Source organism: Sceloporus undulatus, chromosome 1, assembly GCF_019175285.1.
Source record: "Sceloporus undulatus isolate JIND9_A2432 ecotype Alabama chromosome 1, SceUnd_v1.1, whole genome shotgun sequence".
Classification (NCBI taxonomy): Eukaryota; Metazoa; Chordata; class Lepidosauria; order Squamata; family Phrynosomatidae; genus Sceloporus; species Sceloporus undulatus.
In genome coordinates this window covers 125,272,961-125,288,691 of record NC_056522.1, presented here as the reverse complement: position 1 = coordinate 125,288,691, position 15,731 = coordinate 125,272,961, and the positions used below count along the sequence as shown (strand labels likewise).

At 37.8% G+C, this 15,731-nt stretch overlaps 1 protein-coding gene across 7 annotated transcripts in view; it reads left to right on the top strand.

The window, feature by feature from the left end:
- MYO6 (myosin VI) overlaps window positions 1–15,731 on the top strand; it is a 125,990-nt gene that overhangs the window by 32,995 nt on the left and 77,264 nt on the right. For all 7 annotated transcript variants that reach the window (XM_042439856.1, XM_042439850.1, XM_042439835.1 and 4 more), the window contains 5 exons: window positions 2,348–2,492; window positions 8,523–8,680; window positions 9,402–9,493; window positions 12,693–12,765; window positions 15,423–15,550. In XM_042439856.1, coding sequence (XP_042295790.1) covers window positions 2,348–2,492; window positions 8,523–8,680; window positions 9,402–9,493; window positions 12,693–12,765; window positions 15,423–15,550 — 596 coding nt within the window. The remainder of the gene's footprint in view (window positions 1–2,347; window positions 2,493–8,522; window positions 8,681–9,401; window positions 9,494–12,692; window positions 12,766–15,422; window positions 15,551–15,731) is intronic.

Below are 15,731 nucleotides of genomic sequence, written 5' to 3'. Positions count from 1 at the left end.
AGTAATTCTAGAGCTCTTTTGAGGCAGGGAGGAAGAGACAGGTCTAGTCTGTTACCTGGTTCATGTTTCTGAAATGGCTTGGCCCAACAGTCCAATTTATTACAATGTTTATTTTGGTAACGGGAAATGTTCTTCCTTCTGTCAGGGTGGGGAGAGGAAGGAAATGTATGCAGCATATGGTGACCAAAGATATATGCTGTTTGGAGATTTTTAAGCAAGAAGATTTAAAACCATTAAGTAAATGATCAATTTGACAAAGAGTGCAAAAATGATGCTATTTATGGTATCTCTTTCTATCTGTCAATTTATGTATTCACTCACTCTTTCAGCTTATCAGACAACAGAAATTAAAGCTCTCTGAGCAATGCACAAAGTAAAACAAATTAAAAAAATTTTTTTTAGATTGTAAGCCTGAGGGCAGGGAACCGTCCAATTAATAAGATTGTATGTACAGCGCTGTGTAAATTTACAGCACTTTATAAATAAAGGTTAATAATAATAATAATAAAATAAAATCATGACTAAAACAGGATAATTTAGGCCCCAGGACATGATGATTATAAAATCTATCTGTATACACAATTCTAGTCACTGCTTACCTGTGGGATTTTAGTACCTGTTCTTTTACCAGATGTACACGTAAGTTATCTTACCATGAGTAAGCAGAGTGCTAATATGGCCCAAATAGACTGAGACCTACACCACATGTATTCTCCAGACATGTAGCAAACAGTGATCAATTGATACTCGCAGTGTAAAGTGAAAAGGCAAGCATCTGTGAATACTATCTTTGTGGGTCATTTTACACATTAAAGTTTTAGTCATACACATTACAGTACACTGTGTACCTCAAGTGAATTCTGTAACAGATGAGAAGACAGGTTTATCTAGTGAAGTAAAAGGTTGTGTCTGCTTATAGACACCAGGAATTTCTTAGGATCTCATGAGAACATGGCAGCCATAAGTGACAAAGGTCCATATATTGTTTCAGTAATTATTCTCTGTATTATTTCAATGATAAAGTGCATCAAGATACAAAAAAGGCCTATTAAATACGTGAAGCAAGTGCATGTTTACATTAACCAATGTTGTTAAATAATTCCTTTGATTCATTTTGTTGTCAGTTTTGGGAATCTTGAAGAAAAAAATAACAGGATGTTATGTAACTCTTGCATGAACAAATGGGGAGACATTCTTAGGCTGGCGTGATAACATTGTTAGGCTGGTAGTTGAGTGGTTTAAGGGTTGGACTAGGATCTCAGGAGATAGGGGTTTCAATCCCCTCTCAGCCATGGAAGCCCACTGGATGAGCAAGTCACACGCTTTCAGTCAGAGAATGACAGTGCCAAATTTCTTATGAATAAATCTTGCCAAGAAAAGCCTATGATAATCTCACTAGAAGTTGCAAATAACTTGAAGAACCATGACAACAACAGTGTTGTTTGTCTCTCTTTTGAGGAGCTTGGAGCAGCAGGTGTGTAGACTTCAGGCAGTTGACCAGAGCACAGGGAACTGCCTGAGGTCGTCAGATTACTGGTCCTGTTAGCTGCCCAGTAGTGACTGCTTTAGCTCTACTTTACCAGGGTTTCATGTAGGGGTCATTTGCGACACCTCTTCCCCAGGTGTTTTGGGGTTTTTTTAAAACTGTTGATGCTAGCAATCTTATGCACACAGAACAGAAGTAATTAGTAATGAACTATGAGCCTTCAGTATACTTAGCAATCGCAATAGCAAATACATTGCTATACTGCTTATCAGTTCGCTTAAGAACTCCCTAAGCGGTTTACAATGTGTAAGTTAATTTCCCCCAACAAGCTGGGTACTTATTTTAGCGATTGAAGGAAGAATGCCAGACTGAGTCAATCCTGAGCCTCTGACTAGTATTGAACTCACAACCTTGTGGTTTGTGAGTGAGTGGCTGCAAGACAGACATTCAACAACTGCACTACCAAAGCTACTTTACTAAAGATTTGCATAGCATTACCAGTATATCTACGTCATGTAAACATTGGTAAATATCTTCACAATGCACATCAGAATTTCTCTTTCTTGGCTTTATTCTTGAGGTTGGTAGGGTAAAATAAATTCTACTGCAGCTCCTTCAAACTTAAATAACTCAAAATAGTTAAAAAGGATTTCTTGACAAATCATATGCTGCAAAATCTGTGTTCATAATATGCATATCTATGATTCCATGTCACTTATTCAAGCTTTACAAAATAATTTTGTTATGAAGAGTTATAAAAAGTTGGTTTTTATCTGCCAGTTTCCAATAACTTGCTTTAACAAAAATTGTTGTGGTTTGGTTTTTGATCTCATTTCTATCTGTTCCTTTCCTTAAAACCAGGTGGATGCACGCTGAAGAATAAATCTACCCAGTCGCTGGAATACTGTGCAGAGCTGCTTGGGCTAGACCAGGATGACCTGCGGGTTAGCTTAACCACAAGAGTCATGTTGACAACAGCAGGGGGCACCAAAGGAACAGTTATCAAGTGAGTCGCTCAAAAGAGAGGAGAGAAAAAACTGATTTCTCTTTCTTCTCCCATGTCTCCCCAGCTTGTCATGTTGGGTCCCCCCCCCCCAAACTGAGGTTGTAAATATTGACTATAAAATCCTGTCTTTGAGCTATTCCGAGATGTCTAAGTTGCATCTCTTTATGAAGAAATGGAAATATAGGGTCGTTTTGCTGGCTTTTTTTTAATGTGCTTTGTTCTGCAAGATGAATGGCACTTTCCTTAGTGTAATAAAACATCTGTCGCTATACCAAATTTATTTTGCTTCCTTTTCATCCTAGTGTGCAAGAGAAAATGTATCCATACAATAACAGTGAGGAAGGAAAAATTGCCTGACGGTTTTGTTAATGATTAAGCTGTCAGATGTTAGCAGAAGTGAAAATGCCCAACAGCATGTCTCAGCACAGCTTGAATCCATACTCGTATAACAATAATTACTTAAAAGCTAAGAGTAAGCATGATGTTTGTACGAAGTGTGCAATCTGCATGTCTCTTTGGAAGATCTTAGAGACAGAAGTAGAAAAATCTCATTGTTTAAGCACTATCATTTTGTCTTTTCACAGTATGATTCATGGTGCATTGAAACTGCAGTTTTTTAGGCATGTGGTGTCCTGCATTAACTGTTTGGCTCTTGTGACATGCCCTTCAAGACTAGGTCTATTCAGTGTTGGCCATTTAGCTGATCTAGTATTTCAGAAGTGACATTGTTTAAATGACCTCACAGTGTTCCAATGGCCACGGGAGTTGTAGCCCAAAAAGAAAACTTTTTCAAGCTCTCAGCAGATCACACTCAAGATCCTTCGTCTAATTAGTGATGAGAAGCTGGACAATTTCCTTTTCAAGACATTTTCAGTGCTCTAAATGTACCATCCAGATTTTTCATGGCCTCTATTTCCAACTTAATTAACTACGAACAAAGATTTACCTAGTTCATACCCTTGAAAACCCTTATTATCCCTTTCTCTAATGAAATCTGCTTCCCTGCCCCTCAGAATGAAAAGGCACAAACCCCAGGAGAGAAAGACGGTGAACATAATAATGAAAACACAGGACTTTGCAGAAAATTTATTTCTAATCACAAACATTCTTTTTGTGGGTGTAGGCAGGAAGATAAATTATTTGCATAAAAAGAAAGCCTGTGGATATACAGTTTTGTAGTTGCTGTGTGCCTTCAAGTCATTTACAACTTACGGTAACCCTAAGGAGAAATCTATCACAAGGTCTTCTTGGCAATTTGTTCATGTGGTTTGCCTTTGCCTTCTTCTGAGGCTGAAAGAGTGTGACTCGCCTAAGGCCACCCAATGAATTCCCATGGCTGAGTGAGGATTCAGACCCTGGTTTCCAGAGTCATAGTCCAATGGTAAAAACCATGTCACCTATGAATATACAACAGCAGGCATTTACTCTATTGCTGTATTAAAGGAACCTTCAATTACCTTAATATTGTAGTGGCTTATGGTAATAAATTAACTGGCATTTTCTTTGACTTTGGCATTTTATTAATCACTTTTTTAAAGCTGGCTTTGAGGCATCAGAGGTGTTGGCTTACTGTGATTTAAGCTGTTTAACTGTTCATACCTGATTGCAATCCATTTTTATTGGAATATCTCCCAAAGACACCCATGTGATGTCTGCTTATTTAATATTCCAGTGTGGCAAAGATCGGCAATAGACTCTATAAAATGATGCAAATCATAGACTGGGTTACGTATTCATCAGAGTTTACATATGAACAAAATTTTTTACATTGAACTCCCCCCCCCCCCAGCAAAACTACATATTGAAAATAATTAGAGAATGCAAGATTTTAATAAAGTTGTATCTAGGCACTAGCTTATCATTTCACATAAAATATCAGAAAAGAGAGGGTACTGAGCATATAAGAAAGAGACTGCAAGATTAAGAGTCTTGGTTGTGAGTGACAGGGGAGTGTATTATAAGATATCTGTGTTAGAGAAAAAGATCTTTGGGATGGGTGATGTCTCGTTCTGCCAGTGGTTCAGAACTGGTACCAACTGGAACAGATGCAGTCTTCTTAGCTACTCAGGAACAAAGTAACTTCAACACAGATTTTCACTCAAATGAGGGTTTATTGACTTTGTTGCTATTTACACTTTCATAGCAGGCTACTATACATCTGTACTCTTTCAGAGTCCATGCTAGAAGCTTGAATGTGACATCAGTCTTTGTTCTCTCAAAAGATCAACCTTCCCACCAAGTGGACACACCTCTTTCCCATGAAGTCACCATACTACACAAGAGCATAACAATAATACATTTGTTTATATTATGTCTCAGCACATGTCCTTGAAGACTTGCTCTTCCAGGCCTAGACTTTCTGGCCTTGAACAGGAACCATTTTAAACCTTAGTTAACCATTGACACATCTGAACATTTTCAATACAATTTAGAAATATATTTTAACATGCCCCTCCAAAATGTACAGATGTGCAATAACACCATATATTTGCAATTACATCTTTGTGAAGTTAAGGAACCATACCAATTGCACAAGAAAGTTGTTCATGTCTTTCTCCAGAAAGTGCTTTTGTCAAAACATCAGCCAAGTTATCCTTTGTGTCAATGTACTCTATCTTTAGGATACCATTCTGAACTAACTCTCTTACATTCTGGTACCTTACTCCAATGTACTTAGTCCTGCACTTCAAATTCTCAGCCTCTGCCATCCCAATGCATGATTGTGAATCCTCATAAACCAAAATAGGCTCAGTGCAATTTTCTCCCAGGTCACACATCTGAACATTTTGAATACAATTTAGAAATATATTTTAACAATCTGCAGTGTTGTTCATTGCTCTGATACCGTATTGTAGTTTGGGGGGAAACAAACATGATCAGAAATTGATAGACAGTCACTGTGTCCTGTTAGAAACTTGGAGCTACTAATTTAATGTTTGCTGGTAAAACAGAACAGGAGAGGTCACAATTCACAGTACATAATTCCCATAACTATAATTTGAAGACTGTTGGTCACTGAGCACATCCTTTTTTAAATATATCCCTTACTCACAAAGCAAGGCATATGGAGTTTGCCTTAACAGATGTGGGAGAGCCATGTAATGTGGACGTGCAGAGATGTGTGCTTTCTCTGCTGGAAAATTATAGGTGTTGCATTAGTGTACTGGAGGAATCAAATTTCTGTGACATGCACTGCAGATATGATCCATGTCTGTCGTCATTGCTGCCTTTTGCATACATACAGGTGACTCAGGAGAAGAGGAGGGAACAGATTTTTATTCCTGTGGAGAGTAGAAACATTTTCTTCTCTGTCTGGCACTCAGAACTATACAGTGTTGAAAATGCAAGCCAGTTTGTCTTGAAATGGCTGAAAACAGGGGGAAATTCTACATTTCTCCCATTGAAATGATAAGTAAATGCTACAGATTTCTATTATGATATAAGAAGAACAAGTTGCTTCATAGACATGAGCTTGGTGAGATGAAAATGGACTATTTCTGTAATTGTTGTGGTAGGATTGCTGTAGGAGGGCATATATTTGAATTAGGGCTATGTCCCACCTCATCCTCTGTCTCCCACTGTTTGTCTTTAGTGTTCTTAGGGCACACCATTCGCTTGGAAGGACACTGGGTTAAAATGGCAGTGGGAACATAGATGTGGAAGACTCATTGCTGGTTGGTGACATTGACAGAAGGGGAGGGTGAACAGTGGTTGAGATGCAGTGAAATCTGTTCTTCTGTAAGTGAGGATATCCTCTTACCTACTGTTTGTCTCTGGCTATTGGGAAGTGGTGACAACGTGATGTAGCTAAAACTAGGCGTAGGTAGGGATGGCGAGACCCAGTGGGAGGCAATGGCAAAACCTCTTTGGACTCATAGGTTCCCCTTAAGGTTACCCTAAAAACAAATTGGCACACAAATTCTGGGGATGTAAAATCATCTGCCTTCAATTGCACATTTAAAAAAAAAATCATCCAGTGCAATGTACTGGACAACCTAAATTTTTGGAGGGGTATAGGGCTCTTGATCGGGCCATTGTTGTGGCAGTGGTGTGCCTTCAAGTCATTTCTGACCTTTGGCAACCTGAGGCAACATTATCACAAGGTTTTCTTGGCCAGATTTCTTCAGAGGGGGTTTCCTATGAAGGTGAGAGAGTGTCAGGTTATTCCCATGGCTGAGTAGGGATTTAAACTGGTCTGGAGCCTTGAGTCCAGCACTTAAACCACTACACCATGTTGAGTTTCTCTGATCAGGTACAAAACATTAATCGAGCTACATCTGTGTATAGTTTCTGAACTTGTTGACCTCCATAGTATACTTTGTTGAATAGTTTTCTGTACTTGTTGGTTAAATGCAGGTGCAGATAGATCTGTTCCTCCTTGATTATTCCTTTAGTTTTCAGTTTTAGTTATTATTATTTTCAAAACCTAAAATTATAGTGTGTACAATGTCTTATGTAAAAGATTGGCAGTTGACATGAACTGTGGGGATTATGGTGTGCTGAGCTCTTAAACGTATCAGAAGGGGAATGTAAAGGAACCTTCTCTCTATTTATAAGATAAGATTCCTGTCAGTGCCGATTACCGTAAGATAAATCAAGAGATTGTACATTAAGGCTAATTACACTCTAATGTAACATACTGCCATTATACTTAATAAACAGAGCCTTTACTTCCTGGATGGATCATTTGCAATAGCAGGAGATTTCCAAGTAATCACACAGTGTTGCTATTTTATTGAAGCTTGTTTTTAAATGGCATTTTAACTAAGCAGAAACATTCTTCCAGAGCAGAGGAACCGCTGTCTTACTTCTCAGGATGATGTAGCATTGGGCAGCTGCCCTGCAGGCTCTCTGCAGTTCCTGTCAGGGCTGACCTAGAGAACAACACATCTAAGGCATGACTTCAGTGGTTAATCCTTTTCTTGGACAGTGTCAGAGTATCAGTTCAAATGGGATTGTGCTTTTCAATTGGAAGGGCTTAGGTTGGCTCAAACATTAAAGATTCACTTCACAACACTCAGTTATTCCCGCTGTTCCCTCATGATTTGTTTTAAAATAAACTCTGAGGAAAGGGACAGAGGAAGAAATTATTTTTTAAATCATTTAATTATTTTTATTTTACAATGTAATGGCTACAATTTTTGATATCAGACATTTTGTTACTGTGCATCATCCATTGTTTTGTTAATGGTGCACTCATAATGGCTATCGTGGCTGAATTGCTTCCGTGTAGTTATTTCCCATTCTCAACATGCATAGTTGTTGTAAAGATGAGGTTGAGGCTGCTGGGGATACATTTTTCACAAAAGGGACAGCTCTCCTGTCTGTTTTCAACAGCACTTAGAAGTAGCTAATTACAAACAACACAGTTACTTTTTTCTGTTCCACAGTCCTTGTTTTGTCTAATCTGTGGCAGATTAGGTAGGTATTCTTGGTTTGGTGCAATGTGAAGATACTGGCTATGAATGTGTATGCATGAAATTATACATTTTAAGCAATTTTTAATAGACCTGGTTCATCGTGCATGGTTTCCTATATTAGAATAGTATTTTCTTATCTTAAAGAGAGCACTGAGGTAGCTGTCTGTAGAATGAAACTAGAAGGTATGCAGGTTGGAAGCTTGAAAAGTTATTTGATGGACTACCGCTCCCAGAATCCCTCAGCCAATATGGCCACACTGGCAAGAGGGTGCTGGGTGTTGTAATCAAAAAAGTCACCTTTCCAGCCTTTAACGCAAGTGACTACTACACTATTTTCGCCTCTTCCAAATACTGTAGTGCATAAAAGAGAGATGTATCGGTCCAGGATTTGGCTCCATACATGGAATTCCTTTTCACAAGATCTTAGCTTTGCCCCCTCTTTTGTGGGGTTTAAAAAGACCCTACAAAGGCTGTAGTATTCTTCCAAATTTTTGTAAAGCCATCCATATTTATGGTTTTCTAAGCTGATGTACTATCCATTCAGTTGTTGTCGTTTTTAAGGTGGCCTAGAAATAATTAATAATAACAAGAATGTTTTTTTTCCCTCCAGAGTACCTTTGAAAGTAGAACAGGCAAACAATGCACGTGATGCTTTAGCAAAAACTGTCTACAGCCACCTCTTTGATCATGTGGTAAACCGAGTAAACCAGTGTTTTCCTTTTGAGACGTCATCTTTTTTTATTGGAGTGCTGGACATTGCGGGTTTTGGTGAGTGCTTTGTACTTTAGCCATTTAGCCAGATTTTAACTAGGTCAATATTTGCTTAGCAGTAGCTGTTGTACCATAAGACTGTACCCTGGGATGTGATTAAGTGTCTATATTCTATTAGTGAGCATTCATTATATGTGTTGACATTAATACTGAATCTGTGTTAGTGCTGTATTTCAGGTAGGAAGCCACTATTTAATATGAAAAGTGAATATTCCATATGTAATTCCTGACTGTGTCTGAATACACCCATGTGATTGATAAAAAAAGTGTGTGTATTAGGGGGATAAAGCTGTGGTGTGGGATAAGACTGTGGTGTACAACATGGTTTAAGTCCCAGTATATATATTTTAACAACATTACAACAAATTATATTCTGCCTGTGCAGCTCAGCTGTACTGCAACATTTGGATGCAAATCTTAAAGCCCTCATTCAAAGTTTTACAAAAGCTTTACTTCTTATCCCTGGCAATTACAGCTCATCTCCTCTCCAACTCTCCCTCTCCAAATTCACTACTTTGCTGAGTTGTAAAATAGCATACTTTGGTGATCAGATTTACACCAGTGTACCAAAAAATATCAGAAGATGAGCCCAGTGAAACTTTATTTAAAATGATGGTTTAAATCTGGGTTTTCTCATGGTGATTTAAATCATGATTGTAAGTATATTCTGCAAACTGATTTCTTTCACTCTAAAGTTGTTCATTTCTTTGTTTTGCAGAATATTTTGAACACAACAGCTTTGAACAGTTCTGCATTAATTACTGCAATGAGAAGCTTCAGCAGTTCTTTAATGAGAGGATTCTCAAAGAGGTATCTAACTTAGAATATACTATGCAATCTATTGATTCAGGAACATACTGTAATAATTTCCCTACAACTTGTTGTAATAATAACAATTTCTGTGACTCTTCTTCTATTGCCCATATAGATCTTGATATGTTCTACTCAATATTGACTGTAGCTAATTCTAAGTAGTCTTATACAAATGGTGTACAACTTTGGTCATCCAAAGATACTGTATGTATCTTTGTTCTTATATAGTATTCTATAAATCTCCTTTTAAATATTTGTAAAAGAGTTATGTCAGAACTGACTTCATTATGTTCCGATCCACCTTTTGAGCATATGAGTGATTTCAGTGCTTGAAAATCCTACAGAATGGTAAAGAAAAACTTTGAAATGGCAGTATTACAATTATATATTTTTTAAAATTCATCAGTTTCAAATTGACCATACAAGGACAAAAGGGAACCGTGCAGCTATTAATCAGACCACAGTGATGAAATTGTTTGAAGAAGGTCAACCTTAATAGGATTTTGAGCAATCAAGCGAGGGCATGATTGTTCAAGATACCTAATATTCACCTGATAGAAAAGAATGAAGCATACCAGATGGGAGGTTGAACTGTGTGTGTGTGTGTGTGTGTGTGTGTCTGTATCTTCAAGTTGCCTGTTGACTTCTGGCGACTCCATCAATTTCATAGTGTTTTCTTAACGAAGGAATGCTCAGGTGGTTTTGCAGTTCCTTCCTTTGAATTATACCCTACAGCACCTGGTATTCTTTGGTGCTGACCCTGCTTAGCTTCCAAGAGCAGATAGGATCTGGTGCCTTTAGGGTATTTAGGCGGTGGCTGTTCACCAGAAAAATATAGGATATCTTTATCTGAAAGTGCAGACAAAAAGCTTAGAGTTCTTTCATACCTGTTTTATGCCCGAAAGGTCACAATCACTGAAAACTAAAAAATGGAATTATCACTGTTTGATGTAATAATAATGATTCTTGGATAGAAACAGAATAATTATTTTCAGTAACACATGGTATACTGTAAAAATGAAGTGAGAGTGGGAGGGATGATGATGGTACAGTGGTACCTCGGGATACGAAATACCCAGGTTACGAAATTTTCGGGATACGAAAAAATCCCATAGGAAAACATTGTTCCGGGTTACGAATGTTTTTTCGGGTTACGAAAAAACTTTTGGTGCTTTTTTCGGCTTTTTCGCACGGAATCGCGGCTTTTCCCCATTAGCGCCTATGGCAATTCGGCTTACGAAGGCTTTTCGGGTTACGAACGGTGCCACGGAACGAATTAATTTCGTAACCCGAGGCACCACTGTACCAGGATTGTGGAGTTGTTACACCCAACTTTCACCTCCAACTTCTCTATTTTTCTCCTTTCTGACCATGGCTGCTTCATAAATGGCAAATGTATATTAAATTGTAATGGCAAATTTATTGCAGTAAAACATTAGCAAAAGGCATTTCATAGCGACCACATGAAATGTCAGACTAGTCAGATTGATAGACCATAAAATATGCTTATTTGATTAAGTCTAAAATGTAAGTCTAATTTATATATTAATAATATATTGTTATAAATTTTCATTTTGAAGCCAGTGTACAGATTATAATTCTGACTTCACCCAATGTTGCTTCCAACTCAGACTCCAACTCCACAGCCTTGATAACTACTGAAATAGTGACCATGTAACTTTTAAGCTTATTGCATGGGGCTTGGGAAATGGGAATGGGGCGGAATGGGGGGAAATTATATTATCACATGGGAGAACGCCAGCGATCTGTTCCCCATCTGTCCCACAGCAGCTGATTTTGAACAATGTATGCATTTTCCCCTGTTCTGCCTTGTTTTCATTCCCTTCCGTTCTGCCCCATTCCCATTCCCCTAGCCCTGTGAGATAAGCTTATATGGCTGCATCTGCAGTGCAGAAATAATCCAGGTTGACACTGCTTTAACTGCCATAGCTCACTGGTGTGAATTTCTGGGAATTTTAGTTTTGTGAGGCATTTAGCCTCCTCTATCAGAGAGCTTTGGTGTCACAACAAACCAGATTTCCCAAAATTCCATAGCATTGAGCCATGGCAGTTAAAGTAGTGTCAACATGGATTATTTCTGTACTGCAGATGCAGCCTAACACAAAGCATAGTAATTAAAGCAGTTATAATGTGTCTGGTAAATGTGTAAAACTCTATGATGGAATAATGAATGAAATAGTAATCAAGACAAAATGAATGGCAAATAGTAAATAAGTAAAATTAAAAGAAATATTAAACATTAAATTCAAATCAATCCCCTTGGTCTAACATCTACTCTACTCTAAAGGACATTTTAACCATATCCACCACTCCTATAGACAGTCCAGCATTCTATCACACATAGTTCTAGCACAGACACACAACCACACACACGCACGCACATGCAGAAACAACATCTTAAAAGTACAGAAAAGTAAGTTTTTCCACAAGAAGTTTGTTAAAAGATCTAAAATCAGCAAAGCTAGCAAAGAACATAGTTTTCTCTGGAAATGTATTTCAACCCTTAGGAGAAAAAGTTTTAATAGAAAATCCCCCCAGCAACAATCGCTAAAAATATTTGAAAAGTAGAATGGCTAGTCTCTATCTTGACAGAGATTTCTAGCCCATTGCTAAACAGTTTAAAACACCAATAACCCAAGAAAAGAGAGCTCCAACACTCAGGACTTCTGTCGTTTGTTTCAAGCCATTTTCTCCTTGTAACATCTCAGAGTTAACACCTGTGCTTAGTCACTGATTATTATATCACTCTCATTGAAACTACCTCTATATTATTTAATTCATATATTAAAGTTTACTAGATGTCTTTGATTTTTCTTGTTTAATTATGACATTTCCTACTAACCTGCACTGCCAAAACTCAAAAGTCCTAAATCCTTGGGTTCAAAGCCTATCCCACATGTTCAAATGTTTTGTGTTGTTGCTATGGTTTAAAAAATTAACCAAAAATAGCAGCCCAGTAATAAAAGCCATTGATGACCATTAGTCATATACTTTGGCATAGATGGAATGATCACCTTGCCTGGATACAATACAGCCAACACAGAAACAATGGTAGTGCTGGTACTGGTGTGTGACATTGCTGTCAAATCACCTCAACACCCAAACAAGGAAGATGTGGGAATGGACAATTAAGCAAATTTTTACCTATATGACAATGTCTTTGTTACTTTTTCAGGAGCAAGAACTCTACCAGAAAGAAGGTTTAGGTGTCAATGAAGTTCACTATGTAGATAACCAAGACTGTATAGGTATGTGTGTTGAAAACTGGGATACTGCTTATATTTTTAAAAATAGTTTTTATACTTTGTAGTTTGCATTGGAAATGGATAGCACTCTGTCCTAGAAGCATGTCTAGGGAAAAATCGGGACGCCCAATTTTAAATTGTCTGTCTGTCTGTGCGTGCCAGAATATATCACACTACTTTCAACCTAAGCCTGTCTTCAGATCTGGTTTCTTAATAAACCAAATTTTAGGAGCATAATTTGAAGGTGTTTCACATACTTCAGTTTGTCATAATTGTGGTTTGCTAGTGTGTGTAAATACATAGAGCATTGTCAAATCACCATTATGGCCTTTCCTTTGGCTTCAGAGAGTACTTTTGAGGTTGTTTTTATGATGTGTAAGTTTTTAAATGATTCTGTGAACCGCTTTGATCACCTCGGAAAAGCGGTATAAAAATAAAACATATTATTATTATTATTACTGCACCATGGAGACACTGTTGAAATTGAGCAGATTTTCCAACAAAGTTTAAGACATGGAAGGGGGGAAGGGGGAATCTCGTGTTACCTATAAGGCAAACATAACTTGTATTGGGAGTTTTGATCCAAAGGAGGATTTATGTGAGAACATAACAGCCAAGTAGTTAGAGATTGTTACTAAGTAAATAAAGATGCTCAAAAGGTTCTCTAGTCTATACATTTAAAAGCACTGCTGTGACCTCTCTTTTCCTAAAAGATTCTTAGGTATCCTCCTCTGAATGCTCAGGAAATTGTCTTAGCATATTTACTTCAATTGCAGGTTGTTACTTTTAGGTTGCATTGAGCAATGCAGTTGTAAACCAGTCAAGTGTATAGGGCTGGATCTGGGCCTGGAAGAAATGTGAACTGGATCTAGTGAAGGCTTCTATTTTGCAATGGCATTTTCAGAAATGATCCCTTTTCCTCTGGAGCTCTGAATGCCATATTCCATGCTATTCTGGAGGGTGCCTGAGCTGATTTTTTTAGGGGAACAAAGAGGACTGCCAGTGACTAAGATCATCTCTACTTCTGGTCATGAACAATGCTGTTCTTTATGCAACTCTGGATTGAACCCATAATTAATCAAAGCCATAATGTAATCCAATTACTTGAAACTTACTGGAGCCAGGCAAACTCTGGGGAATCCTAGGCATTATTTATTATCAGTCTGTTGTGCTGGTTTAACATACTGTGGCTTTTAAAAAGCAGTGATACTGTTACTTTTAAAAAGGCATTCTGGTAACCTGCTAATAATTGGCCTTCTCAGTAGTGCTCACATTATGGCATTCTCCATCTATTGAGAACCTTAACAAAGGGCCATAGGGTCAAAACACACTGTAGAAATAATCCAGTTTGAGACCGCTTTAACTGCCCTGGCTCAGTTCTAGAGAGTCCTGGGAATTGTAGTGTATTGTGGCACTAGAGTTCTCCAAAAGAGAAGGCGAAATATCTCACAAAACTACAATTCTCAGAATTCCCTAGCATTGAGCCAGGGCAGTTAAAGTGGTCTTAAACTGGATTATTTTGTCAGGGATGATGGGAGTTGTGGCTTTTCACCTCTGGCCTGGAACTCACCACCTGGTTGTGCACCGCGCTGACCAGTTTTGGCCAGTGGTTTTAGCTTAGCAGAGTTACAGAGAACAGGCTGAAGACCCTGACAAATTCTCCAAGCCTTCTCACTCTTGCTTCCACAGAAGTCTCCACCCTTCTTTAGGATCCAGCTGGTTCTTGTAGCTTCAGACAACTCAGTAGTCTTATGTAAAAGATCTACTTTATTCTACTATATACAGCTCCAAAACTATCCAACACAACAATACTCTACTCCTCCACTATCCACTCTACAATCCACTCTACTACCCACTACTACAACCCACAAAATACATTGGGATGCATAGTCATTATTATAGTCAATGCATGGTACCACCCAGTGTTGTCTGTTTCCACCCAGTAGGCGTGTACATCATTCTCATTGGTTCTCTTAGTTCATCCTACAATTAATGATTTCATCATCTCAGCCTTGACCACTTAACAATATTCAGGTGTGTCCAATTATCCACTTTACATTTCTTGTCCATGGCATTGAGGACTTGTTAATTCCATTACCATTTACACCTGTGTGGTTCCCAATTGGCTTCTGCTGAGTCACCCTGACTCTCACATACATGTTTTCTTTCACTTACTGTATATCCCATGTTGCTTTTCCTTGACATATTTTTGCAGTGTGTTTTGGCCCAAAGTGTCTTGTGTTGCAAAAACTTCTCTCCTGGTTCGCAATAGTTTATTTCTCAGACAGTTATTCCTGCTTTTTCCATTTTACAAACTTTTAAAAAAATTGAATTTAAAATGGATTTTATTTTTTTATTTTTTGTTGAAATTAACTTTGAATTAGTTTAATAAAATGGCTAATAAATTAAATTAAACATTAGTGTTGTGTAATAGAGAATGCTGTTTAAGTGGCAGACATTTGCTACTACACAACTTGATATCCTGGTTAATAGTAGCATGAACCTTTTACAGACATTCTTGAGAAATTGTTTTTGGAATTGGTGCAAGTTTTGTATTGTTTGTTAAGGGTTTTTTGTTTTGTTTTGTTTTGTTTTGTTTTGTTTTGTTTTGTTTTTTTTGAAATCATATATTAACTGCCTGGATTCTGTCTTACAAACAGATTTGATAGAAGGGAAATTGGTAGGCATTCTTGATATCTTGGATGAAGAAAATCGTCTTCCCCAGCCGAGCGATCAGCACTTTACTTCAGTGATCCACCAGAAACACAAAGACCACTTCAGACTCTCAGTAGGTTTATTTTTGATATTAAAATTCCCAGTTTGGGAATATGTGTGTGTGCGTCTAGGAGTTCTCATATGTAACAAAACCTTGTCCCATTTGCTCAGGAAGGAATATGGAAATAAGACTACATATGTATGTGCTTAGGTTTTGTGTTGTTATGAGTCAGTTCAGTAAACCAGGATTAGCA